The sequence below is a fragment of the Lonchura striata genome, chromosome 23, assembly GCF_050655825.1.
Source record: "Lonchura striata isolate lonStrDom1 chromosome 23, ASM5065582v1, whole genome shotgun sequence".
In the NCBI taxonomy this organism is placed as follows: Eukaryota; Metazoa; Chordata; class Aves; order Passeriformes; family Estrildidae; genus Lonchura; species Lonchura striata.
Genome location: NC_140725.1, coordinates 5,731,156 through 5,755,648, shown reverse-complemented (window position 1 = coordinate 5,755,648; position 24,493 = coordinate 5,731,156). Strand labels below are relative to the sequence as shown.

At 50.7% G+C, this 24,493-nt stretch overlaps 2 protein-coding genes across 6 annotated transcripts; both read left to right on the top strand.

Annotated features, from left to right (window-relative positions):
• The first annotated feature begins 198 nt into the window (after positions 1–198).
• Positions 199–6,953, top strand: LOC146765567 (uncharacterized). Of its 2 annotated transcripts, none has more exons than XM_085559824.1 (9): positions 199–729; positions 1,433–1,496; positions 2,381–2,440; positions 2,911–3,473; positions 3,709–3,807; positions 4,647–4,800; positions 5,693–5,766; positions 6,359–6,454; positions 6,546–6,953. In XM_085559824.1, the coding sequence occupies exons 1-9, from the start codon at positions 337–339 to the stop codon at positions 6,804–6,806; spliced, it is 1,764 nt and encodes a 587-aa protein (XP_085415950.1). In that variant the 5' UTR covers positions 199–336; the 3' UTR covers positions 6,807–6,953. The 2 variants fall into 2 exon arrangements, with proteins under 2 accessions (XP_085415950.1, XP_085415951.1); XM_085559825.1 differs by lacking the exon at positions 199–729 and adding an exon at positions 948–1,086.
• A 1,478-nt stretch (positions 6,954–8,431) lies between these two features.
• Positions 8,432–24,014, top strand: INPP5B (inositol polyphosphate-5-phosphatase B). Of its 4 annotated transcripts, XM_021554743.2 has the most exons (22): positions 8,432–8,645; positions 9,170–9,249; positions 9,651–9,748; positions 10,089–10,118; positions 10,564–10,674; positions 13,772–13,865; positions 14,751–14,921; positions 15,601–15,702; positions 16,085–16,199; positions 16,801–16,917; positions 17,239–17,426; positions 17,903–18,014; positions 18,171–18,280; positions 19,149–19,284; positions 19,779–19,889; positions 20,502–20,664; positions 20,816–21,051; positions 21,242–21,355; positions 21,672–21,756; positions 22,089–22,216; positions 22,461–22,572; positions 23,444–24,014. In XM_021554743.2, the coding sequence occupies exons 1-22, from the start codon at positions 8,589–8,591 to the stop codon at positions 23,566–23,568; spliced, it is 2,595 nt and encodes an 864-aa protein (XP_021410418.2). In that variant the 5' UTR covers positions 8,432–8,588; the 3' UTR covers positions 23,569–24,014. The 4 variants fall into 4 exon arrangements, with proteins under 4 accessions (XP_021410418.2, XP_021410420.2, XP_085415948.1 ...); XM_085559822.1 differs by lacking the exons at positions 8,432–8,645; positions 9,170–9,249; positions 9,651–9,748; positions 10,089–10,118; positions 10,564–10,674 and adding exons at positions 11,413–11,480; positions 13,066–13,116; XM_021554745.3 differs by lacking the exons at positions 8,432–8,645; positions 9,170–9,249; positions 9,651–9,748; positions 10,089–10,118; positions 10,564–10,674 and adding an exon at positions 11,395–11,480.
• Positions 24,015–24,493: the final 479 nt, after the last annotated feature.

The following is a 24,493-nucleotide window of genomic DNA, read 5'->3' as shown; positions in this document are numbered from 1 at the left end:
TTCTCTCATTTCCACTCTGCTGGAAATGTTTATGATGAGGGTTGACTCTGAAGCACATGGACACTGCTGACAGGTGCTGGTCCTGTTTCTAGATCTTGGTGTGAACTTGTGGTTTTCTTTAAAAAACAAGGCTTGCAGAACTATTTTTACCTTGGGTCTGTCTCCCAAGGGGAGCTTTGGCCATTGTTTTTTTCAGAAAACTACCAATTGAGCTTCAGGTTTGTCTCTGGGGTGATTTCTGTGGCACTGCTGTTGGCTTGAATGACCTGGTAGGTCATTTGTGTGCAGATCCATCTGTGGTGCAAGAGGGTGGGGATGGGAACAGAGACTGTTTAGATGTGCCTGTTGTGGCCTCAGGAGCATCCTTGGCCCCTCATATCACACTTGGAGGTGTCTGTACACACCCCATGGATTCATGATGCCTCAAAAATTGCAGCTCCCCTGTGCAGAGGCCACTCACATCACGTGTGGCAGTGGCAGTTGTTGTGTCCCCAGTCCCCTGAGTGCAGAGGTGGCTTGTGTGACATGTCCAGCCTCACAAGCCCTCCCTCCACTGCTGTACAGGGCTGTTTGTGTCTCTGCTGCTGTGGAGCTGCATGTGACACTTCCCCGGGGGCTGGCTGGCAGGGGTGGGGCTGGGCTGTGGGGCAGTGCCACAGCAGCTGCTCAGAGGTGTTCCAGGCTGGCAGTGACTGCAGGTGTGCTGGGGCTTCAGGAACAGGCAGACAGGTGAGTCAGTGCTGTGAGCTCTTTCCCTGCCTGGGGGGAAGGTTGGTCTGGGATGAGGAAGATGGTTCCTCTGCCCTGGGGCTGGACTGGCCTGGCACTGGGCTCAGTAAGGATGTCCAGAGCTGTTCTGGGTGGTGGCTGGGCTGGTTTGCAGGGTGAGGTGCCAGCTGGCTCTGTCTTTCTGTCACTCAAGGAATGGCCTTGGAGGTCTCTGGATGAGCTTCAGCCCCTCCAGGTCCTGGGGGAATGGTGACTCAGCCTAAATCATAAAACAGGAGGGGAGTATTACCATTCTCCTTGGAGAATTTGGCTTTGGAGCCTGTTTGGAGTCACATCACCATTTCCTTAGCAAAACAGGTAAACATTAGGAATGCAAATAGAGGATGGAGAGCCAGGTCACATCTTCACTTGCAGCATGGTGGCACTTTTCACTGTGTCACCCTGACCCCTGCTCGTGGCAGCTGCCTGCAGGGCTGTGCTGCACGAGAGCTCCAGGGAGGGTTGTTGCCACACGACAGCTCACACAGCTCCCCGGGGCTGCTGGTGCCCGGCAGCAACCACGCCAGCCCCGGTGGATTTGGGGAATCTCAGGAGGGGCTGCCTGGTTGTCCCGGGGCTGAGCAGTGCAGGGAGAGCACAGAGCTGTAGTGGGGTGTCCCCCTGCCCCTCGGGGCAGCAGCTCTGACCCCTCTCCCTCTGCCAGGTGTGGATGCAGCTGCTGGTGGTGAGGATGGCTGGACAGCAATGGCCCGTGCCCCCTGCTCGAGGTAATGCAGCACAGAGAGCAGTGTCTGTCTGTCTGTCTGTCTGTCTGTCTGTCCATCCCCCATCCCCATCAGAATCTGTGCTATTGATGATTCTGAGATTGTAGAAAGTCTCTGTCTCTCAGCCCCGCTGCCAAAGCAGAAGCCATAATTGGTCTGTGCTGGTTTCCAGGTTGTTTATTCTGTTTATCTCTCACATGTTCTGCTGCCCTGCCCAGCTCTGTCCTGCAGGGCAGCGTGTGGGGCTCTGCCCTCAGTGGGATGTTACAAACATTCAATACCAGAAACTCCCTGGGCTAGATTGACAATAACGTGCCAATATCTGTCACCTACGTTGGACAGTGTGTCCCCAGCCTGAACCAACAGAAAAATGCCAACACCACAGTGAGACATGGAGGGCATGAAGAAGGAGAAAAAGGACAAGACACACCCAATTTCCTCCATCTTGTCCCCTTTGGACCCCTCATCTAGAATCCCAAAATTTTACTTTAGCACCCATGCCACACTTAATTATTACTGATATCAAACACTCAGAGCTGGTAATTCATCCTGTAAGATTGAAAACTCTTTTCCATGGGCAGAGATCACAGCCAGTGTCTCTGGGGGCTCTGTCCAGGGGGGTTCCTGAGCCCTGCCAGGGTCCCAGGGCAGCCAGAGGGAAGCCCTGGATTCCCACACATCCCGGGTCCATCTCTGCTCCAGCTGTTGGGGGCTGTGCCAGAGGCCTCCCTGGGGTGAGGAGTGGCTGCTGTCACCTGGGGCTTTGGGGAGGTGGAGGAGGATCGCTGCTTATCTGTTTCAAGGATGAGCTGCCTGTGCTGCTGGGGGCTCTCTGGGCTGTGGGTAATGCAGGTGTGGTGTTCTCAGTCATTCCCATCCTGTTCCAGGCTTGCTGCTCTGCATCTTGGCTCTGCAGCTCTGTCTTCAGGACTCTCTTGCCACAGCAGGTGAGCTCTGCATGCCAAGGGGAAATTTGGGGGCCTGCGGGGAGTGGGGCAAAGGCAGGGTGGTGCATCAGAGATTTTGTGCCTGTCCTCTCCAGGCTGTGCTCTGCAAGACAGAGCTGCAGGACACCTGAGGAACCTTTCCTCGTGGTTTATCCCCCATAAAAGGCTCTTCTTCCCAGGCAGTATGGCTGGAAGTGGGAGGGAGAGGCCCTTGTGACATCTGTCCACGGTGTTGCTGTGGTGGGCTGCTGGCTCTGACCTGCTCCTTGGGCTGCCCAACTGGTGGCTGCACGTGGACCCTGTTGGGGACATCCTGTCACCCATAGCCATTTCACCTCCCAGCCACAGTGTGACAGATGCTTCCCCCAGGTCCCTCTGGACCGTGCCATGGCTCAGGAAGGGACACAGGGCTTCCTGAGCATGTTTTCCTCAGTGTTTCCTTCACCAAGCAGGAGCTTTTTGTTTTCCAGCGCATGGCACAGCTGCCAATACCATGGTGACGGCCACCAAGGACACCTCAGCAGCCACCAAGAAAGCCTTGGCAGGGGTGGTGACCACCAAGAAGGCCTCATTGGTAGCTGTGACCACCAAGAACACTTCAGTGGCCACCCAGAATCCCGCAGTGGTTGCGTTCACCAAGAATGCCATGGTGGTGGCCACCACCAAGAATGCTGCAGTGGTGGCCACTGCCAGCACCTCTGTGGCCTCCAAGAACGCACTGGCAACCACCAAGAACACCTCAGTGGTGGCCGTGGCCACCAAGAACACCCCGGCAGCCACCAAGATTGCCATGGTGGTGGTGACTACCAAGGAGGCCTCAATGGCCACAAAGAATGCGTTGACAACCACCAAGAACACCTTGGCAGCCACCAAGGATGCCATGGTGGTGGTGTCAACTACCAAGGAAGCCTCGACAGCCACCAGGAACACCTCAGTGGTGGTGGTCACCAACAATGCCACGGTGCTGGCTGTCACCAACAATGCCTCTCTGGTGGCCACCAACACCTCCATGGAGGGAGCAGAGGAGACAAGGGTAAGGCAGGGAATGGAAAGAGGGGTGTTGCTGGCCAGTGCAGCCCTAGGGACAGTGTCACTTGCCCGGCTGGTCGGTCACAGGAGTGCCATGGGAGCATCTCCTGTGGTGGAAGGAGCACAGGGGTGGCCAGGTGGGGGTGGCCCCTGCAGCCAGTGGGGCTGTGGTTGGGGACAGCCCTGCAGAGCTGTGTGAGGAGGCTTTGCTGCGGGGTGACACCCTGGTGTCTCTCCAGCAAACCTGCCAGAGCTTTCAGTGCTCCGGAGAGAGGTGCTACCAGGATGGAGCCCATGCCAACGGAACAACCACCTGCCAAAATGAGACTCACTGCGAGGTACGGAGCTGCCGGGGGGCTGCACCAGGGAAAGCCTTCCCTTTCTTTACCTGGGAATCCACAGAGCTCTATTGAGTCTGTCTCCCATCTCCCTTTCCTCTCTGACATCCTGTCAGTTATTTCTGCTCTTTTATGACTGTACCTCTTCACACTCACTTTGTCCCTTTATCCCTTTGTTATAAATGAAAATTTGTCCAGCCAAATTTAAAATGAAAAAATAAAATATTTATTTGCAATCAAATTCTATCTAGCCAGCCACAAGGAAAGAACAGAGCCGAGCCCGGGGTCGGCCCTGGGTGTGCCACAAGGAGTCAGCCTCAGCAGAGGTTTTCCTCCATGCCCACACAGCTCCATCCTGGCACAAGCAGTTTTTAGAGGGAAAATTCCGCCTGAGGCCGAGATTTCGGCAGTCAGTCTTTTCTTCCATTCAGAGTCCATAGGTTAATAATATTTTCTTTTTTGGTGATGAGGAAGAACAATCCAGTGTCAGGAGTTGTTGAATCCCTTGATGAAATTTATGGGAATGCTGCATTCACATGGATCTGCCCGAGGATTTCCATGAGATCCATCCTGGATCGTTCACGCGCTGATCAGCGCCTGGGCTCCCCAGACACGGCTCATTTCCTGGCCAACCACAACCTTTTACGTGGAAATCGGGTTCCAATATACACCAGGTTTCACGCGAGGGTGGGGGGGACTCCTAATACAAATGTGTATACTCCAACAAATATTCAATAGCACATATATAATACTAGAAATTGTGCAAATGATATCTACTACACATAACACCTTTATCCCTTATCCACACTCACTTTATCCCTTGACTCTGCCCGTTGCAGCTCTATCGTTTCTCCAGCACGAACTACACAGCCGGATGCAGCAGCGGCTGCAGCGCGGAGCCGTGCAGCTCCACAGGCAGCAGGCAGCAGCAGCACTGTGCCCTGGAGTGCTGCGCTGGCCCTCTCTGCCTGCAGCTCAACGCCTCTGCCTACGGTATGGCCCAGCTTTGTTCTGCTTTGTCCTGCTGTGTTGGAACTCAAAATGTCTCTCAGATATTTTTAGAGGTTCCAGGCCTTGGTCAGAAGCATTTTAGATCCTGGCAGGCAGCTGGAAACAGCTGTGATTTTAAGTTTGAGTTAATGGAATGAGTTACCAACTTTGGAGGTGGAACAAGCAGTCACAAAGGGTTAGATAGTATAGTAGAAGTAGTTACAAAACAGAAGGGAAATTTTTTTTAGTATTATACAGGGGGGTTTTAGCACCTGTACAGGGGGGTTTTTACTTTGTACATGGGGGTCAGAAGTTCTAAGATAGAAGAAAGTAAGCTGATCCTATTCTTCCTCCTTCTTCTTCCTTACCTCCATGTTCTTAGTAATGCTAGCATTCACAAATTGGTTTAGAGTAAAAAAGCACTTAGTAATATAAGTAGTAAGTATTGAAGAAAAACTATAAACATATTATACGTAATATATAATATAAAAGATAGCAACAGCCCTGAGCAGAGAAAGAAAAAAAAAGACACCAGATAGGGTGTCAAAAGTGTGTGTCTCTGCCTGGGCCGCTGATCAAACAGCCACAGCCCGCAAAAACAATCTTTTAGAAACTAAAGACCAAACAAGAGGCTACAAAGTCTTTCTTTAGAAGCACAGGTTAGAAGAAAGACTTTACCACCACACAAAACCCCAAACCAAGCCCGGGGTTCTCACACTGCTGGGCACAGTCTGGAGGGGCTGTGGCTGCATCTGCCTCTCTTCTGCCCCGGGGCTCGCCCTGTCCTTGGGGTTGGGTGAGGGCAGGGTGGCCCTGGCAGCTCTGAGCAGAGTGAGCAGTGCTGGTGAGCCTGGCCCTGTGTGTCCAGCCTCACAGGGCTCCTGTGTGTCTGCAGGTGACCTGCCACCCACCACCGCCGCCGCCGTGCTGACAACCACCACCACCACCCCTCGGCCTCCCCCCCAGAACGTAGGTACCACAGCAGAGAGGCTGCTGCACCCAAGGGTGCTGTGGCTGCTGCATGGCTGAGCCCCCACCTGAGCAGGGGACGGGAAAAGGTCCCTCCTCCATTTGCTCAATGGGGTAAAAAGCTGACTCTGGAAGGGCAATAAATCCTGAATGAGTGCTGGATGTAAGGATCCCTGTCCAGTGGGCCTTATCCCTGTCCATCAGACCTGTTCCCCAGAGCAGTGCTTGCATCAGCTCTGGCAGTTTGACCTGGCCATGGGATGAGCCTTCCTGCAGCTGCACGGAGTGTGCAGGACCTCCAGGGTTCTGCAGCCCTTTCCTGAGCCTGGTGGAGGGGAAGGTGCTTGCTTATCTTTGCAGAGCCCTCTTAAGAGGAAGGAAAAAGAGGCTTGAAACTTGCCTGCTCTGCTGGTCTTTCAGAAGTTTCTTGCAGTTTCAGAATACTCCTTTATCTCTGGATCTAAAATGCCTGATAGCACAAACGCCAGCAGAACAGAGGAGGGCGGAGAGGAGAGAAGGGCTGCCTTAAATGCAGTTTTTGTCCTTCCAGTCTGATGGACAGATGGTATCTCTCTGGTCCTTTCTCTCCTAGGGCAAAGTGTGTGCAGCATTTTCCTGTCACGGGGACCAGTGTTTCAAAGGCAGGAAGACCATCACTAGATGCATTTTGGGACAGGACTTCTGTGAGGTATGGCCTGGAGCTGCAAAGCATCATGTTCCTGTAATGCTAATACTAAAGGCTCGGCATGACCCCCGGGCTAATGTCTCTCTCCTTCCAGATGAAGAAGATGGGCTTGAATTACGTGTCAGGATGTAGCAAAGCCTGCAAGGCTGCCAAACCAGTCTGTGGCGGTGGGATGAAGGCTGCCTGTTACCAGGAGTGCTGCCCAGCCACCCCAAAAGGCAGCTGTCTGAAACTGGATGGCAAAGTTCACATCAATAGCGCTGGGCAGGCGACTCTGGCCTCGCTCTTGAAGGTCATGGCATGTGGGGTGGTCCTTCTCCTGAATTACAGGGTCTCCACTTCCCTCTGGGGGTAGGTGGCTCTGCAGCCTCTCCTGTAGGATCCCGCTGCTCTCTGGCTTCAGCCAAGGTTGCTAGCAAACACCCTCTGTGCTGTCCCTCTCCCATCAACAAGGTGTCTGGGGCCCTCTGCATCTGCTCATGGGCAGCTGCACGTCCTTGGGGGTCACTTTTCTTGCTCTGCACAGGACCCTGCTGTTGATCCTAAACCCCCCTTTAAGCTGCACTCTGAATCCTGCACCATCCCAGGATGGGTGAGTCCTGGCATTTCACTAAAGTTTAAGTACTTAAAAACAAAATTCCCCGTTTTTTCCCAAAGAAAAAGCACTTAATCTGTGCACTTAGAAAGCTACATCAAGGGATTCCACCCTGCCCTGCCCAAATCCTGCAGGTCTGAGAGACCTGCAAGGGAATTGTGGATACTGGAAGTGGTGCAGTGTGTGCCTCTGCTGCTGGAATGGGTTCCCTCAGGAACAAGAGTGTATTAGGCCTACTTAAAACCCAAAAAATTCTGTATTGACTGAGGCACAGAGGCTGTTCTAATCAATGATCTGCTTGTGGCACAGTCTCCCTGCACTCCCTCTGACCTGTTAGCTCCTAAGTGCTCTGGCAATGAAATGCTTTTACCCATGTAGGTAAAATAGTAACTTTATGTTTCATCTCCCAGCCTTAGGCAGGGAAATGGGATTGATCTAAAAGCAGCTCATGTTTTAGATGATTGTTTCACATCTGTGGTTCTCTACTACCGAAGGCAAAGCCCAGAGGTGAGCACACAGCACTGGTGGAGCTGGCCAGGCAGAATTACCTGGGATCAAAATGCTGCCACTCAAACACACATGCACGGTGCTGTTCCTTGCCACCACTGTCCTCTGCTGCCACAGCTTCCTTAGAGAAAAGATTGCAAACTATTAAAATCTTTGTGTGCTGGTGTTTTGAATGTGGCTGAACACGTGTGACCCATGGGAGGGAGAGCTGGGCTGGGTGGGTTTGAGCCCTTGGAGCCTTGTGTGGTTTCCCAGCAGGAAGATTCGGTGCTGGCCCTCATGGAGCAGTGGCAGCCCTAAGGGGGTGGATGAAAACCACACCACTCTACCCCAGCCAGCCCTTTCCTCCTCCTGAGGTGCAGCCAGTGCCTGTTGTGGTACAGTAAAACCGCAGCTCAGCGTTTGGGGTTTGTGTTTACTTTGTTTCAGGCCACTGTCAGTGTATTCACGTCAAGGGTTCTTCTATCTCAAAAACACAGCCCAGCACTTCTTGAAAGGTTTGGTGCTCAGAGCAGCGTTTTCAGCTGTTCCCTTGGTGAGCAGAGAGGGACTGGGGAAGTGGTGCAGAGCTGTCACTGACCCAGACCACTCGCATTTTCCCTCTCTCGACCCACATCTGTGGAAGGAGCTACATCCACCTCTACAGTGCAAAGGCTCTGGTCATATTTTACTGCACACTCCGTGTTAATTGAAGAATAACGGCTCCTGTGCCGAGTCTTGAAATTCAACAAAAAAAAATAATCCAAGTGCCTACTGAAAATAAAACCATCTCGCGATTTTCCGTGGAAATTGTGCTTTCCCATGTCTGCCGACCCGAGAGGTTCCCCTCTCAGCCCCCCTTTCCTTCCGGGAGGGGCCAGCCGGAGGCGGTTCGGGCAGGGAGGGCCGGCGCCGCGCCTCCCCCGTCCTTCGCATCCCGCCTTGCGCTGCCCGCCCGGCCGCCGTCGCTGCCGAGCCGGACCGCTCCCAGCGCGGCTTCCCGTCCCGTTATTTCCGCGACAGCCGCCGGGACAGCCTCCGCTCCCGGCCCCGGGCATGGACCAGTCGGTCGCCATCCAGGAGAGCCTGGCGGCGGGGGCGACCTGCCGCATCGTATCCTTTGATCGGCCCCGGGGTCGCGGTGCCGCCGCGCTCCCAGCTCCGCGGTGGCCCCGTCGCTCCCTCCGGTCTGTCCCCGTCGCTCCCCCGTTTGCTGCCGCTGCTCCCTCCGGTCTGTCCACGTCGCTCCCTCCCGCTGTCCCCGTCTCTCCCTCCGGGCTGTCCCCGTCTCTCCCTCCGGTCTGTCCCCGTCTCTCCCTCCGGGCTGTCCCCGTCTCTCCCTCCGGTCTGTCCACGTCGCTCCCTCCCGCTGTCCCCGTCTCTCCCTCCCGCTGTCCCCGTCGCTCCCTCCCGCTGTCCCCGTCGCTCCCTCCCGCTGTCCCCGTCTCTCCCTCCCGCTGTCCCCGTCGCTCCCTCCCGCTGTCCCCTTCGCTCCTCCGTTTGCTGCCGCTGCTCCCTCCCGCTGTCCCCGCCGCGCTGCCTCCGCTCCGTCCCCGCTCCCTCCCGCCGTTCCCCCGCACCGATCCGCCGTGTCCCCGCTCCTGCCGCTGTGCACGGCTCCTTGACCGCGGCCGCAGGCGGTGCAGGGCCTCCTGCCGTCGGGGGACAGCGTGGAGAGCCGGCTGCTGGGCCTGGTGGAGCGCCGCGGGCAGCACGCGTGGGTACCGGAGCGTGGGGCGGGCAGGGAGAGCGTCCGAGAGAGCTCAGCGGGTCCCGCGGAACCTGCACAGCCTCCTGAGAACCCCTCCCGATCCCAAGGGCTTCCCACCAGGATGCTTTAGCTCTTTAGCAGTTTGAAGGCATGGTGCCTTGATGTCATTATGGGTGGTCAGCGAGAAGCCCCAGGCCCATGAGCTGCTCTGCTCTGCCGCCTATGTGAACGCATTATTTAAGTGATGGGTGAGCTGGTGGGTGGGCACTTGGTTGAGGAGTTACTTTGGGATTTGCATGAGGCTGTGCTAGCAGGTGCTGCTGGGTGGGATGCGGTCCGTGCTTGCCTGTCTGCAGATGTGCCGGAACTGAGGAGGCTTTGCCTCCGTGTCTGCTCTGTGCTTGCAGGATCTATGTGTACACCCACCGGCGGATGGCCATCACAGCTGAGGACGTCTGGCTGGAGAAAATAATCCCCATCACAGATGGGTTTGCAGTGGAAGAAGGTACCGACACACTGTGGTGGCTCAGTGGCCAGTTCCAAAGAATGGGATGAAGGGGTTTGGTGCCCATATTCTGCTGTCCTGCTTCCTGAAATTTCCAATCTATTCTACCTTCACATTTTTTAACAGTTTGTTATCTTGTGCACCACGTGGCATTTCTGGCAGGGCCCTGTGAGGACCAGAGTACCTGTGTCCCACCAGGCCCCAGCCACAGACCCTGCCCAGCAGGTTTATTCTGCCTGCCTCTGTTCCTGCAGGGAACATTTGGAGTTTGGAGAAGGATCAGCGTGGTCTGCAAATCTGTTGCTTTAGCTTTCAACTGAACTTTGTCTTACTTTTGCAGTTGTACTCGACAGTGACCTTCACGTCATCGGTGAGTCCTGTGGTTGCTTTAGTGCCTGCATTACGGGTGCTCTGGGCCAGCTGCATGCAGTGGGGCAGGACTGGGGGGTTCTTGGCCCCGCGGGAGTTGGCTGGGGAGGGGTTGTGTCCTGTGGCTCCTGGGGCAGTTGCCATGCTGCTGGCCATTGTCAGCCCCATCCAACCAAGGGAACTAATTTTCCATATGTTTTTAAACTGCTCTTGGAAGATTAATTATTGTCCTTGAACAAGCAGAATACATTTTTTTATAAATTATTTTTATATTTTACGTGGCATTCTCATGTAAAACTTTGGAAAGGAACGTGGTAAGAAGGCATGTGCAGATGCTGCCAAAGGCTGCGTGCCTGTGCACAGCCACCGTTGTAGAGCGGAGACACGCTCAGTTTGTGAAGGTTTGTCAGCACGACCCGCAGGAGCTCTTTTTCCCGATGTCGCAGGCTCGGACGTGACTGTCCAGATCATCTCAGCAGACGGCCGGCTGACAGTGCGGCTGCCGTTCGGCTCGCAGACGCGCACGTTCCTGCAGGAGGTCAGCAGGTGCCGCGCAGGTGGGAGCTCCCTCGGGTCACCCGGGTCCGGTGGGCAGCTGCCGGTCTGCCCGTCCCTCCCGCGTGGGGACGAGCGGCACTGGCCTGTCCCTGCTTACCCCGCTCAGCAGTGCCGCGGGGCGCCCCGGCAGCGGCGCTCGCTCGGTGCCGGCTCGGTGCTCGCCCGGTGCCTGCTCGGTGCCTGCTCGGTGCTCGCCAGGTGCCTGCTCGCTGCTCGCCCGGTGCCCGCTCGGTGCCCGCTCGGTGCTCGCTCGGTGCCCGCTCGGTGCCCGCCCGGTGCCTGCTCGGTGCCGGCTCGGTGCTCTCCCGGTGCCCGCTTGATGCTCGCCCAGTGCTCGCCTGGTGCCCGCCCGGTGCTCGCTCGGTGCCCGCCCGGTGCCCGCTCGGTGCCCGCCCGGTGCCCGCTCGGTGCCCGCTCGGTGCCCGCCCGGTGCCTGCTCCGGTGCTCGCTCGGTACTCGCCCCGTGCCCGCTCGGTGCCCGCTCGGTGCCCGCTCGGTGCCCGCCCGGTGCTCGCCCGGTGCCCGCCCGGTGCCCGCTCGGTACTCGCCCGGTGCTCGCCCGGTGCTCGCCCGGTGCCCGCTCGGTGCCCGCCCGGTGCCCGCCCGGTGCCCGCCCGGTACTCGCCCGGTGCCCACCCGGTGCTCGGGAGCAGCGGCTGCTCCGCCGGCCCGAGGCCGAGCGGGCGCGGCGCCGCGGCCGCCGGGGGCGGATCGGGGCGGGCCGGGGCGGGCGCTGGGGCCGGGCCGGGCCGGGCCGAGCCGAGCCGAGCTGCGGCGATGTCCGCGGGCGGGCGGCCCCGCCGAGGTGAGCGCGGGGACCCGCCGGGGTGGAGGGGGGCCGCGCTGCCCGGGGAGGCGAGGCCGGGGCGGGGCAGAGCGCCCGGCCGGCGCTGCCGGAGCTCGGCCGGCGCCGGGAGGCGGCTCCGGGGCCGCTCCGTGGCGGGCGGCGGGCGCGGAGCTGCCGCCGGGGCGCCGCCGGTTCCGCCGCCCGGTGCCCGCCCCGAGCGCCCGGGGCGGCTCCGCCGGCCGGGCCCCGCTCTGCCGGCGCCTCCTCCGCTGGCTCCGCCGCTCCCGGTGCTCGGTGGCGTTTCCCGCTTCGCAGAACGCTCGTCTGAGGAGATTCAGAGCTAAAGCAATTCCTAGACGTCAGTGTGCTGTTCAAAATCTGAATGTTGGCGTTTTGCTGTCCCGGGGCTGCTCTCGTTGCATGAAGGCTAATTTAATTCTCCTCTTTGGACACTAAGCATGAATTCTGTTTTATCCAGGAGATATTATACGTTTCCCTGCTGTTCTGTAATGTCACTGCACATTTTTTACATTAATGCCTTTATTACTGCTTGGATCTCATCTAACTGCAAATCTTGTGCAATTGGGAGCTCCTGTGATCTTTGCATGTTGCTCTGTATTTCTGTGCTCAGTTCAGTTATCGAACAAGGTCATTATTCCATTTCAGACTGCTACCATATATATCCATCTGGCTACAGAAATCTGTGGCTAGATAGAAACATATCTAAGGAAACAGCCCTTTTCCAAAGCTAATATCTTTCTTGGGAAAATCCTAGCTAAAGCTGATTTCTGCCCATGAGGTTAGAATGCAAGGTGTGATGTGTAATTCTGATCTTTGGATCAGGTAGTAGTTGTGACAGCAGCAGGCTCACACATCTTTCCATTCTGCAATCAAAATGGAAAGTGCAGAGTGGCACAGACCCATGTAGGTAATAAAGCCTGGGAATGTGCTCTTTTCTTGGCACAAAAGTAACCATTGTCCATTGAGGTAAAAGTTCAGGTTGGTTCCTGTCACTCACTTTCAAGGGATGTTGCGTGGTTGTTAGTGGGAGAGCTTGCAGAGGTCCAAGGAGCAGTAATTGAGTTCTCAATGCCCGTGGAGAAACTGCTGGGCCCCAAGTCCCTGGGCCCACACTTCCCAGTGTGCTCCTGGCCAATTCTGCTTGACTTGAGCTGTGTGATCTGCACTGAGGTTTCTGTCATGTGCTCTTCTGTGTCCAAGCTCTGATAAATCCTCTTACACAGTCTATTCTCAGAAGGCTCTTGGCCAGAGGAGGTTATCCAGGCTGAGAATTTGGCCACTTCTTGTCATCTGGTTTGTATCCCGAGGGCCTGGGTGAAGTACTGCAAGTTCTATTTCTGTTTTGTGCTTGTGTTCTGCAGAATGTTCTGTGACAGCAGTAACATCTTAGTTTTTTTCTGGGTTGTGTTCACTGGAGGAGAAGCTCAGCTGAATGCCTAGAATCCAACAGTGTTAACAATTTCTGCATCATCATTAGATCTGTGTGCTAAGGAGCATGATTTTAAGATTGCTGGTTTTGCATCTTAAATACAGAGACCTCCCCCAGAACCCTCTTTTTTAACTGTTATTTTGCAACTTGTAGGAGCAGAATATTGTAACTGAAACAAAATGCTGAAAGACTGGTCAAATTTTGGTAAGGTAGTGTGGTGTGTTTAGTGTCACTTCTGTGGTTAGTTTGACTGGTGTGCTAGCAGCCCTGTTACTGTTTTAGGAATGAGCAGTTTGCACTGAGGCAGATGTTTCTGCTGAGGTTCAGTGGGTCCCTGGTGTGACTCTTTGTGGCCCTCGAGGTATCTTGACACCTATGCCTTGCTGGGTATTTGCAGATAGGTAGAAACTCTTTAAATGATACTGTGGGGTTTGTTTGTTTCCCTTTTCTCCCCTTTCTTTGTACTTCCTGTCTTGCTTCAGAAAGGAAAAATCTATTAACATAAATTACTCAAATTCCTGGGGTAAAGCCCTGGATTTTGTGCTGCTAAGTCCTGCTTCAGCTTAGCTGTAAAGGAGAGCCAGCAGCAAGTGCTCCCACAGAGGACAGTGCTGCTCTCTGTGGCTCCTGCAGGGAGAAGCTGCGTCATCACACAACACTTGGGTCAGAGTAAGCTGAATCTCTCAAATAACTGAAAGAGAGACTGTGGGCTACTTTGTTTTTCCACACAAATCTAAATTATTTTCTGCCCACAGATTTTTGCCAGTGTTTACCTAAGCATGTTGATAAATGGAAGAACACTTTGTGTTTAAAGTGATTTAAAGTGAAACTTTCTGTTGGTTGATTTTTTTTTTTCCAGAAGCGGTTGGCTCTGAAGGTGTCAAACAAAATGGGAAAAAAGCTGCAGTCAGTCAGAGCTCCAGCCATGACAGCACTGATAGAGGCACTCCCAGGTCAGTGCACACAGGTGGGGGGCTCTAGAGTAGAAGCTAGCAACTTTTTGAGATGAGAATTTGCAGGTTCTAATTAAAAGTTCAGCATAAGCATGCCGTCAAAACATTAGTAGAAATTTCATTCCACTCCCTCTCTCTACAGTCCTCCCTGTTTGGGCATATTTTGACTGTTTAGTGGGACAGGACATGCTAGCAGTGTTTATTTTGAATTCAGAGTTTTGGCTTAGAGCCACTGTGTCTCATAGATACACTCTTAAAATGTTGCAGTTTCATTTTGCAGTTCCCAGGACTTTGTGGACCCTGATGCAAATCCTTCAGAGTCAGTGTGTGTGCTGTCCTTGGCACTGGTATGCAGGTTGCTGGCATTAAATTTATACCATCCAGTTGCTGGTGGGAATTTCCAAACTGTGGCATTATTCCTTTGCAAAAGGAGTTTGTAGAGCCAGGAGACACAAAGTAAAACCACCTCTACCTTCACCCACTCTGGGCAGAATTGGAATATTTCCACCAGAAGGTTTTATAAACAAACACATTGCTTCATTCTCTGGCTGAGGCAGAGGGAGATGAGATTTCCCTCTCCTTGATCCAGTAAGCAGGGAAGATGTACAGGTTTTGTATCATTTTTCAGGTGTGAGTAAGGCCTGCTCTGCATCAACAGGCTGCACCAGGATGGTAAAAACCATTTGTTATTTTAGTTAGTTAAACTGTTCTTGTCTGGAGATCTCAACCCTGCTAAGAAATGCTCTTTTCAGTCTTCTTGGCTTGTCCCAAATGTTATCTGTATTTAGTGTACAGATAGAAAAATGTGAATTAAGGCCTTGGTGGCAGAAATGTGCTAGTTAGGGTGTGGGGATAGCCTGGGCTTCATCTGTGTTTCATTTTCAGGCAAAGCAAATTCAAGTCTGAAGTGAGAACTGAACAGGTTCGGGCCTCCCGTGTCATGGCTTCGAACAAGGCCTCAATGTTATCAGAACCAAAGTTTGGACTCAGAGATACTATTGTTAAATCTCAGCTTGTACAAAAGGAGGACTCCTACACACACATCCAGAACTACAGGTAATGATCATTCCTGAGAAGAACTTACTTTTGTGGGCTGTAACTTGTGGACTGTCAGAATAACTCATCTGTTATTTCATCCTGTGTTCCCACAAACAAGAAATTCTGTAGAAAAATATGATCCATACTTTCCAGAACAGTTTTCTTTCCACATTTAGACATGAGCAAATCAGAATTTCATTCATGTCTCTGTCAAGACTTACCTCATGGTTCTTGGGAAATCACTCTTTTTCTGTGCTTATTTTAGATAGTGTCTGGAGATGCATCAGCTCTGTGCACTCCTGCCTTCTTCCTCTCCATTTCTTTCCACTGTTTATCCATGGAGCTGTTCCAATAAGCTCATAAGAAAGAGCTTGAGTGAAATATATAATTAGGACCAAAACTTTACTGTTTGAAATTGTTTTATACATCTCATTCTGTGAATTTATCATTTCAAGCTGCTACTGCACAGCTACAGCCTTAATTTTGTATCTGTGTGTAACAATTTTAAAAATGTAAAAATGCATCTGTAAAGGTGAAGCTGTGGTTAAATAATTTGAGGGATTTAAACTTCGTCACCTTTCTTAATTTTCCCTGGCAACATGTTAGTTATATAGAACATTATTTACCTGGATAATAGCAGTGCTGTTTCCTGGGCTCTGCAGTTTGCAGCTCTGGAATTCTGTCACTGTCTTTGCAGGGTTTTTGTGGGGACGTACAACGTGAATGGTCAGTCACCCACAGAGAGTCTCCAGCCTTGGCTGAGGTGTGATGCTGAGCCTCCAGACATTTACTGCGTGGGGTGAGTGTCTGTCCCTGCCCTTCCCCACTGAGCTGGGCTGTGCAGGAGGAGCTGTCACCCAGAGGAGTTCAGCCAGGACACCTCAGGAATGTTGGCACTGGTGGAGCACGCACAGCTCCAAGGAGGGTGTGTCCACAGCCTGTAAGGGTTGTTGGTCTGGTAGGGTTTGGCCTCTCAGTGTTACAAAATCCTTAATGCCATTTGATGTAATAATGACAGTAATTTAGCTTTACATTTGACATACATCTACAATCAGCATAACTGAATTTGAGTTTTCAGTTATAAATTTAGTGAGTATAAGCTGATTTAGTTCTTTCCCAGAGAAGGGGGTGGAGAGCTACAAACAAGTGCATGCATCCATGGGTTCCTTCCTCTAACACAGTTTCCAGGAGCTTGATCTGACTAAAGAAGCCTTCTTTTTCAATGACACACCGAAGGAAGAAGAATGGTTTAAAGCTGTAACTGATAGTCTTCACCCAGATGCCAAATATGCAAAGGTAAATGTGGCTTTTGGGGAGGTTTGAGTGTGGAACTGTTTTCCACTTGGCTCTCTTTTTCCTTTGCTTTCTCTTGTTCTCAATGCTGTGTCTTCAGGGGCTGTGCAGGTTCTGTAGGTGCTGTTTCTGTGCAGGGTGCTGAGGCAGGGGCAGGATGGGAAACAGAGCTGGGCTTCCCCACTTAAAGGGAGCTCCTGCTGTCCTGGGGAAGGAGAATAGAAAGTTCTGTACCTTCTTCCATGTCTGCCTACAATGTACGGTGGAATGAATTGTGAAGGTGTTTTGGTAGGAATACTGCTTTTGTTTTAGCTCCTGCTCCATAGGTCTGCTTCATCTCTTGTCTCTGTTGTTGAAGAGAATTTCCTTCCATGAGCCTATGTCTGTGCTGTAGCTCTTGCTTTGGGTTTCAACTTCCTTCATTGATGTTGCTCCCAGCTCCTTCCTGGGCTGTGCTGCTGGGGGCCTGTGCACTGTGAGTCCTGCTGGTGCAATGGATGATGCAGAAACTTTCTCTTTGGTGACCCATGTTATGGATGGATGTGCCTTCCCTCAGCAAACCTCTTCCATTACAGCATTGAATGGACCAGGGTCTGTTTTTCAGGTGAAACTTGTGCGGCTGGTGGGGATCATGCTCCTGTTGTATGTGAAAGCAGAACTTGCTCTGAACATCTCCGAGGTGGAAGTTGAGACTGTGGGAACTGGAATCATGGGGAGGATGGTAAGAATAGCAACTGTGCATGAGAAGGGGTGAGATTTGGAAGAGCTCCCCTCCTTGGATGCAATGGTTATTCCTCCAGCTAAGGGCTGTGGCTGCCTCTAGAAGCAGATAGTCCTATCCCCATGCCAGCTCAGGGCACTGTGAGAGAGAACTGGCAGGTGTGCACCAATGTTCAAAGCAGTAATCACTAATTAGGATTTTCAGCCTATTCCTTCCTCTGGAATGAAACACTCTGTCTCAAAGTCTTCTGGCTTGTCCACTGCTAGTAACTCACCTGCAGTGTAAAAGCTTCTGACCAATGTCTTTGCCTTTCTCTTTCAGGGTAACAAAGGTGCTGTTGCCATCAGGTTTAAATTCCATAACACCAGCGTGTGCATTGTGAATTCTCACCTCGCAGCTCACACGGAGGAATACGAGCGGAGGAACCAGGACTTCAAAGACATCTGCTCTAGGATGCAGTTCTGCCAGTCAGATCCAAATTTGCCCCCTCTGACTATTGGCAAACATGAGTATGCTTCCCGTCTGGCTGTGGGAATCGTGGCATGTGCAAGGGAGCACTCTGTGAATGTGCTGGGGGGTGAGGGCATAGAAAAGCTGTACCTGGTTTGGACAGGGCTCACCCACACACTTCTGACAGGTCACTTGTCACCTTATGCTCTCCCAAGCCTTGTTTTATTCTCAAGCCAAAGTAGGATGGGGCAGGAATAAGCACTGACTTCCCCAGCTGTGGAATTCAGTCACCGTGGAGCAGTAACAGCACTAGTCATTAAGGGATAGTGACAAACATGCAGAACAATGATTAATTATGGCAAAAATAGAAAAGGTTTTTAAGCTTCCAATGTTGTTATTCCCGATGAGAGCAGCTCAGCAGAGGGGCTGTGATGGGGAGAGCTCTGGAGCTGCAGGGTGGAGCTGCTGTCCATGGCCAGCTGCACTCTGGGGCAGCTTCAGGCCCCTGCACATTGTGATTTATGTTCTCTTTCAGTGTGATCCTGTGGCTGGGGGACCTCAACTATCGTCTGGAGGAACTGGATGTGGCAAAAGTGAAGCAGCTTGTAGAGGAGAAAGCATTTCTAGAGCTTTGCCAGTATGACCAGGTATTGATGTCTCACCTACCTGCACATGGCACTGAGGGTGCTCAGTACAAACCACAGGACTCCTTGGCCTTGTCTGTGCTCAGTGTCTCCCTTTTACTCCATAAGGAAATTGTGCTTGAGGTTATCAAAAATTAAAGTTTTCATCTTCTTTTGCAGCTGAAGAGGCAAATGAAGGCAAATACAGCCTTTGAAGGCTTCACAGAAGGAGAGATCTCATTCCAGCCAACATATAAGTATGATGCTGGCTGTGATGACTGGGACACAAGGTACAGTGATTGTCTCAGATGTGATGCTACAAATGGCTGATGTTATTACTGAAGGAAGTAAAAAAAAGGCTAAAATACATGGCAGGTCTAATGGCTGTAAATAGGAACAATTCTGAGATTATTTCTGGTTCTCTCCCTTTGCTCCAAAATTAATCTCCTGTTTACATCTATTTATGTTGTTTTTCTCCACAGCTATTTGTCGGATATGCCTAATATTTTTTTCCCAGTAATAATCCTATTAGGCTTCCTGTTAGATATGATTCATTAACAAAGTTAATTAATCCTTTTAGCTAGTTTAATTTTTTTTCTAGTTGTTTTTTTTTCCCCCAAGCAAAATTATTAAGATCTCAGTTTTGCTGATCTCTCCTGTACCTGCTCAGATGAGACCAGCCAGGGTTGATGTGGAGTCAACTGTGCTGTTCTTCAAAGAGAATTATCCTTCTTGTACAGCTGTATAGACAGAGCAGCTCCTCTAGTCTCAGCAAACCAGGAACTTCAGCTGCAAGTGCAGGAATTAAATCTGTGCAGCTGTCATTGAAAATAATAAATGCAAACTTTAAATGTAGAGCCTGAGATTTTGTTTTTCATGGTGCTCATGGTCAAAAATACCTGAGTATTGCTTTGTATGTTAATTGTATCTTGCACCTTTGAATAAGTAGGAAGTAAAGCATGAACAAGATATGCCTCACAGTAGACGCTCAAACTTTTTATATCTATGTGAAGAAACTGTTAAAAATACCACTTGGATAGAGAATGAGCTCCAGGCCATGGCAGGAAAGCCTGATCTCTGGGTGAGCAGTGTGCTGCTCTGTGTTGTTACTGCACCTGCACTGTGCCTGGAAATGGTGATTTTTGCCCTCTGTTTTAGTGAGAAGTGTCGTGTTCCAGCGTGGTGTGATCGGATACTCTGGAAGGGGCAGAAGGTTGCCCAGCTGAGCTATCGCAGCCACATGGCTCTGAAGCTCAGTGACCACAAGCCAGTGAGCTCTGTGTTTGATATTGGGGTAAGTGTGTCAGTGCTGGATGAAGTAACTCTGCTGACCTCATTCCCTGGCTGCTGATTTCTCTCTCCTGCTTTTATGGCATCGCAGAGAACAATGGCTTGAAAGGTGGGCTGATCAGATGTAGAGATGGGATTGTTGACCACACTAAGCAAGGGCTGTGTAAATGATACTGCAGTTAAGCTGGACAAAGCCTGAATATCTGTCAGTGTTCTTTGGGAACACAGTAGTGTCTTGTTTAGCTTTTTGTTTTTTCTGAGGGAAAAAAAAAAGGTGGATCTAGTACTGACTGGGTAACTCTTGTTAGTTATGGCAAGGTCCTTTACTGTTGGATCATGAGAAGATCTTGGAGATTAGTGCTCCAAACAGCTCAGCCCATTCCCTGTGTTGTACACCCTAGTGTGCTGCTAAAATCAAATGACATGTTTGCAGCTGTGTTCCAGCTGTCCTGCAGAGGCACAGTCAGTGCTAGCTGGTGCAGTGTGTGTCCTTTTCAGGTGAAGGTTGTGAATGAAGAGCTCTACCGAAAAGCCTTTGAGGAAATAGTGCGCTCCCTGGATAAGCTGGAGAATGCCAACATTCCCTCAGTGACACTGTCCCGCAGAGAGGTAGGGCATGGGCATGTGCCAGCACTCCCTGAAGGAACTGAGCAACCCTAGGGCCCAGCAGCACAAGATGGATCCTAGACCCTTGGGTCTGGTTACAAAAAGTAGAATATTTTGACTTCCAGTTGCTCTGTGTTTACAAGCCCTAGGAATCTTTGCTCATATTTAGATGTTGGTGAATTCCATTCACAGTCCAAGGCTGAAACACAAGATGTGCAATTCCATGAAGTGGGAAGAGAGAAAGTAAAAAGGTGGTTTGTGACCCTTGCTCTGACTTGTGCTTTCAAACATAAAATGTAAAATTGTAAGGGTCTGGAGAAGGTCACAAACCAGCATTTGCTTTGTGTGTTGGGACTATAAAGATAAGCCCAGGAGACATTTGAGGCCACAGCTATCTCATTCTCAATTTTATTGTAGTTATTTGAGGGCAGCATTTGTTTTAAAGGGCCCCCTGACAGAAGGGACTTTGGCATTCAGAGTATGCACATGTGATCCTATGCACTCCTGGAGGAGAGGGGGGTGGCAGCAAGGGGTTAATCCAGTTGTCTTGCTGTTTAATAATTAAACCACAGGAGATGGAATCGGCTGATGATGTTGACTGACATTTGTTCCTAGATCCATTTTGAGGATGTTAAATACATGCAGCTGCAGGTAGAGAGGTTTACAATCCGCAATGGCCAAGTGCCCTGCCAGTTCCAATTTATCAGCAAACCAGATGAGGAAACCTACTGCAAGGAGTGGCTGACTGCTAATCCCAGTAAGGGCTTCTTGCTCTCAGGTGAGCTCCTCCTTTTGTCTCGTGCTACTGCTGATATTATCCCCTTCTGGCTTAGTTCCCTCTGCACTTCTGAGAGTGCTGTGCCTGTTTGCAGGCTGTTGGTTTAATGCTGATTGTAACTGAGTGTGGGTTTTTTATCATCTTCTGGCAGATGCTGAGATCACAGTTGAGCTGGAGGTGTTTGTTAATAAATCAACAGCTACTCGCTTAAACTCTGGAGAGGAAAAACTTGAAGATATCTTAGTCTTGCATCTTGTCAATGGGAAGGATTATTTTCTATCCATAACAGGCAACTATTTGCCAAGTTGCTTTGGGTCTCCCATCCATACACTGTGTTACATGAGGGAACCAATCCAGGACATGTCAGCAGAATCCATTCGGAGACTTGTGAGTTAAAGACAAGATTCCCTTCCAAACACACAAGAGCAATAAAACTAGGTGCTAAGGCCTGTATGTTTTTATTAAGAAGTCTCAATTCTCAGGTATAAGCTTTGTGAAGTATTTTTGCCAAGTTGAATAAGAACTTGGCTAGCTACCTTTTGTTTGTCTCTCTCCTGCCCACACTGCCCTCCCTCAGACCCTGATGCCAGTAGACATGAGTGATGATCCTGCCCAAGAGGAAAAGCCTATGGACATCCCAAAAGAGCTGTGGATGATGGTGGATCACTTGAATCGCAACGCTTCCCAGCAGGTTGGCACTGGAAACACAAAACGAGATGTTTGCGTTGGGTTAAGTTTGGAAGAAGACACTGGTAATAGCAGTCACCACGAGCTGGGTGTGTTTGGCCAAAGGCCATGGAGATAAGTGGTCCTGATGCCCCAGGTTGTACTGTTTGGTGCTAGTGACCGTGTCTGTGTGCCCAGGTACCAGCAGTGTCTGGCTATCAAGCAGACTTGGGTGACAACCACCAATTTGGAGAGACTTCCCAGGCAGATTATAGGAACATTGCTCTATTTACCCACAATTGTTTTATTTTCCTTGTACTGATAAAGGGTTGTCTTTGCAGGAGGACTTGTTTCAGCAGCCAGGCCTCAGATCTGAATTTGAGCAAATCCGAGACTGTTTGGACAAGGGAATGTATGATACTTTCTGTATCCTTTCAGACTGGTGTCAAGGAAGGCTCACTATGCCAGAGTGCCAAAACTCTGTGAGGTTTTTAAGCTGCTGTCTCTCCTCCTGGGGTACCTGAGCTCTACATTTCCTCGTGGCTCTGTGTCATCCTCTGCTGAGTCCTGGCGATGTCAATGAATGACACAAGTGCCCAGCTGCTAACAGCAGCAGCTCGTGTGGAGGCCAGGGGATTAACCCAAAGCTGTGAGCTGTAGGCACAGTTCTGGGACACCTAACCCAAAATTCATTCATGTTTCAGCAGAAATAGGAGCAGCCTAGGTCGTGCTGTGCTCTTCCTTAACCAGTGGATCAGTGGGCAGCAACCACTCAGTGGCAGAGGCCCTGCTGCTGTTCCTGGAGAGCCTTCCTGAGCCTGTCATCTGCTGCAGGTTCTATAGCTCCTGTCTGGAGAGTGCCAGCAACTACGGGCTGAGCTGTCAGGTACTGCTGGCTGCCCGAGGGACCAGCTCCAGTGCCACAGGGAGGGCAGGGAAACTGGCCCCTGCTACACCCATCACTCAGTATTGCTCTCACTAATCTTCTCTTAATAGAAATGATCTGGAACTGGTGCTTTTAGGGTGTAAAGAGCTGTTGGCACCTGCAGACTGGGGGGTTTTGGGGGCAGGCACAGCTGGAAGGCATTGCTGTGTCTGCAGTGTGAATGTTGGTGTTTTTCCTTTCTCAGATTATCTCTGCCCTACCAGCATGCCATAAAAATGTGTTCGAATATCTGATGGCATTTCTACGAGAGCTACTGAAGAACTCAGGGAAGAACCATTTGGATGTGAATATTCTTGGTAAGGCCAGCAAAATAACGCTCTGTTCAGAGGGGCTGCACAGGTAGGGCAACAAAACACTTCATACCCCAGTGCAGTGGTGGCTTGTAGTGCTTTGAACCTTTTATTAGAAACAAATAGCCCATAGAAAAGCAGGAGTCTGGGAAAGCAGCCCAGAGATATGGGGACTATCAGCTTTATCCTGCCTCACACCAAAGCCAGGCTCTCCTCCCTGGGGTCTCTCGGGGTCTGGGTGATGGGATGACCCCAAGAGTGTAAAAGTCCTCATTTCCCAACCTGTGCAGCCAAAGAAGGAGTCTGAATGCATAGAGTCAGCTTCTCAAGGTTGTTTATTTTTCCTTATATATAACATTCTTTCTCTGACCTGCGGAGCTCTAACAAGTCGGCCATGGCATTCTGTGTGCCCTCAGGGTGGTGTTTACATTTTATACCAAAAACTACGTGTACTGTGTTTACAATAACCTGCCAATACCTATCACTTACATTAGACAGTGTGTCTCTACCTTAAACCAATAGCAAAGTGTCACCATCACACCAAGACATGGAGAGCAAGAAGAAGGAGAAGAAGGCTAGGATATGCCCAAATCCCCCTGAATCCTAGTCTAAAAACCCCAAATTTCTACTTTTCCACCCTGTGTTAACTCAACTACCACACTACTCAAACCCTTGTGGCTTGTAATTCCTCATACAGAACTGGCAGCTTTTTCCACTGGCTAAAATCGAACTCACAGGTGTTTTTGACTTTGTGCCAAGGTCTTTGAGCCCCCTGCCAGGGTCTGGGCCAGCCGGGGCAGCCAGAGGGATGTGCTGGGTTCCCACAGGGGTGCCTCGATTGCTGCTCTCACCGTGTGTCCGTGTGCTTTCCCTGCAGCCAGCGTGTTCGGGGGTTTGTTGCTGCGGCCGCCCCCCGGCCACGCCACGCCTGACATCGCTGCCAAGAGGAAAGCGCAGCAGTTTATCCACCAGTTCCTCGTCAGAGAAGATCATTTATCATGAACCTCAGATGCGGTTAATCTCACTTGTAGACATTGAATTGCTGTAAAAAAATATATATTTTTTTTGTATATTATACTGGCACTTTTTTTGATATGGCGGTGTTTTATACAATCTGTTGCTTTTGAAAGCGGAGATCAGGCAGTTTGACACCTGATTACGCTGCAAAGTACATCAAGTTTCCCAATAAGCTGTACATAGATGAGTTTAAAAAAAGAGAGCTGATATGTACACTGTATTTTATTTAACATTATACTGGCACTTTTTTTGATATGATGGTGTTTTATACAATCTTGCTTTCGAAGGCAGAGATCAGGCAGTTTGACACCTGATTACGCTGTCAAGTACATCAAATTTCCCAATAAGCTGTACATAGATGAATTTTAAAAAAAAGAGTGCTGATATGTTCACTGTATTTTATTTATTAAAACGAGGACATTATACTGGCACTTTTTTTGCTATCATGGTGTTTTATACAATCTTACTTTCGAAGGCAGAGATCAGGTAGTTTGACACCTGATTACGCCGCAAAGTACATCAAATTTCCCAATAAGCTGTACATTGATGAATTTAAAAAAAAAGAGTGCTGATATGTAGACTGTATTTTATTTGTTAAAACGAGGACATTATACTGGCACTTTTTTGCTATCACAGTGTTTTATACAATCTATTGCTTTCGAAGGCAGAGATCAGGCAGTTTGATGCCTGATTACGCCGCAAAGTACATCAAATTTATCAATAAGATGGATGTAGACGAATTTAAAAAAAAAGAGAGTTGATATGTACACTGTATTTTATTTAACTTGTTAAAAGGAGAACATTATACTGGCACTTTTTTTGCTATCACAGTGTTTTATACAATCTATTGCTTTCGAAGGCGGAGATCAGGCAGTTTGACGCCTGATTACGCCCCAAAGTACATCAAATT

Coding starts and splice junctions, on each gene's coding strand:
- LOC146765567 (XM_085559824.1), top strand. CDS start 337: ATGTGCCTGTTGTGGCCTCAGGAGCATCCTTGGCCCCTCATATCACAC. Junction 4,801..5,692: donor GCTCAACGCCTCTGCCTACG/GTATGGCCCAGC, acceptor GTGTGTCTGCAG/GTGACCTGCCACCCACCACC. Junction 6,455..6,545: donor TGGGACAGGACTTCTGTGAG/GTATGGCCTGGA, acceptor CTCTCCTTCCAG/ATGAAGAAGATGGGCTTGAA.
- INPP5B (XM_021554743.2), top strand. CDS start 8,589: ATGGACCAGTCGGTCGCCATCCAGGAGAGCCTGGCGGCGGGGGCGACC. Junction 19,890..20,501: donor TGACACTGTCCCGCAGAGAG/GTAGGGCATGGG, acceptor ATTTGTTCCTAG/ATCCATTTTGAGGATGTTAA. Junction 21,757..22,088: donor GGGAATGTATGATACTTTCT/GTATCCTTTCAG, acceptor CCAGTGGATCAG/TGGGCAGCAACCACTCAGTG.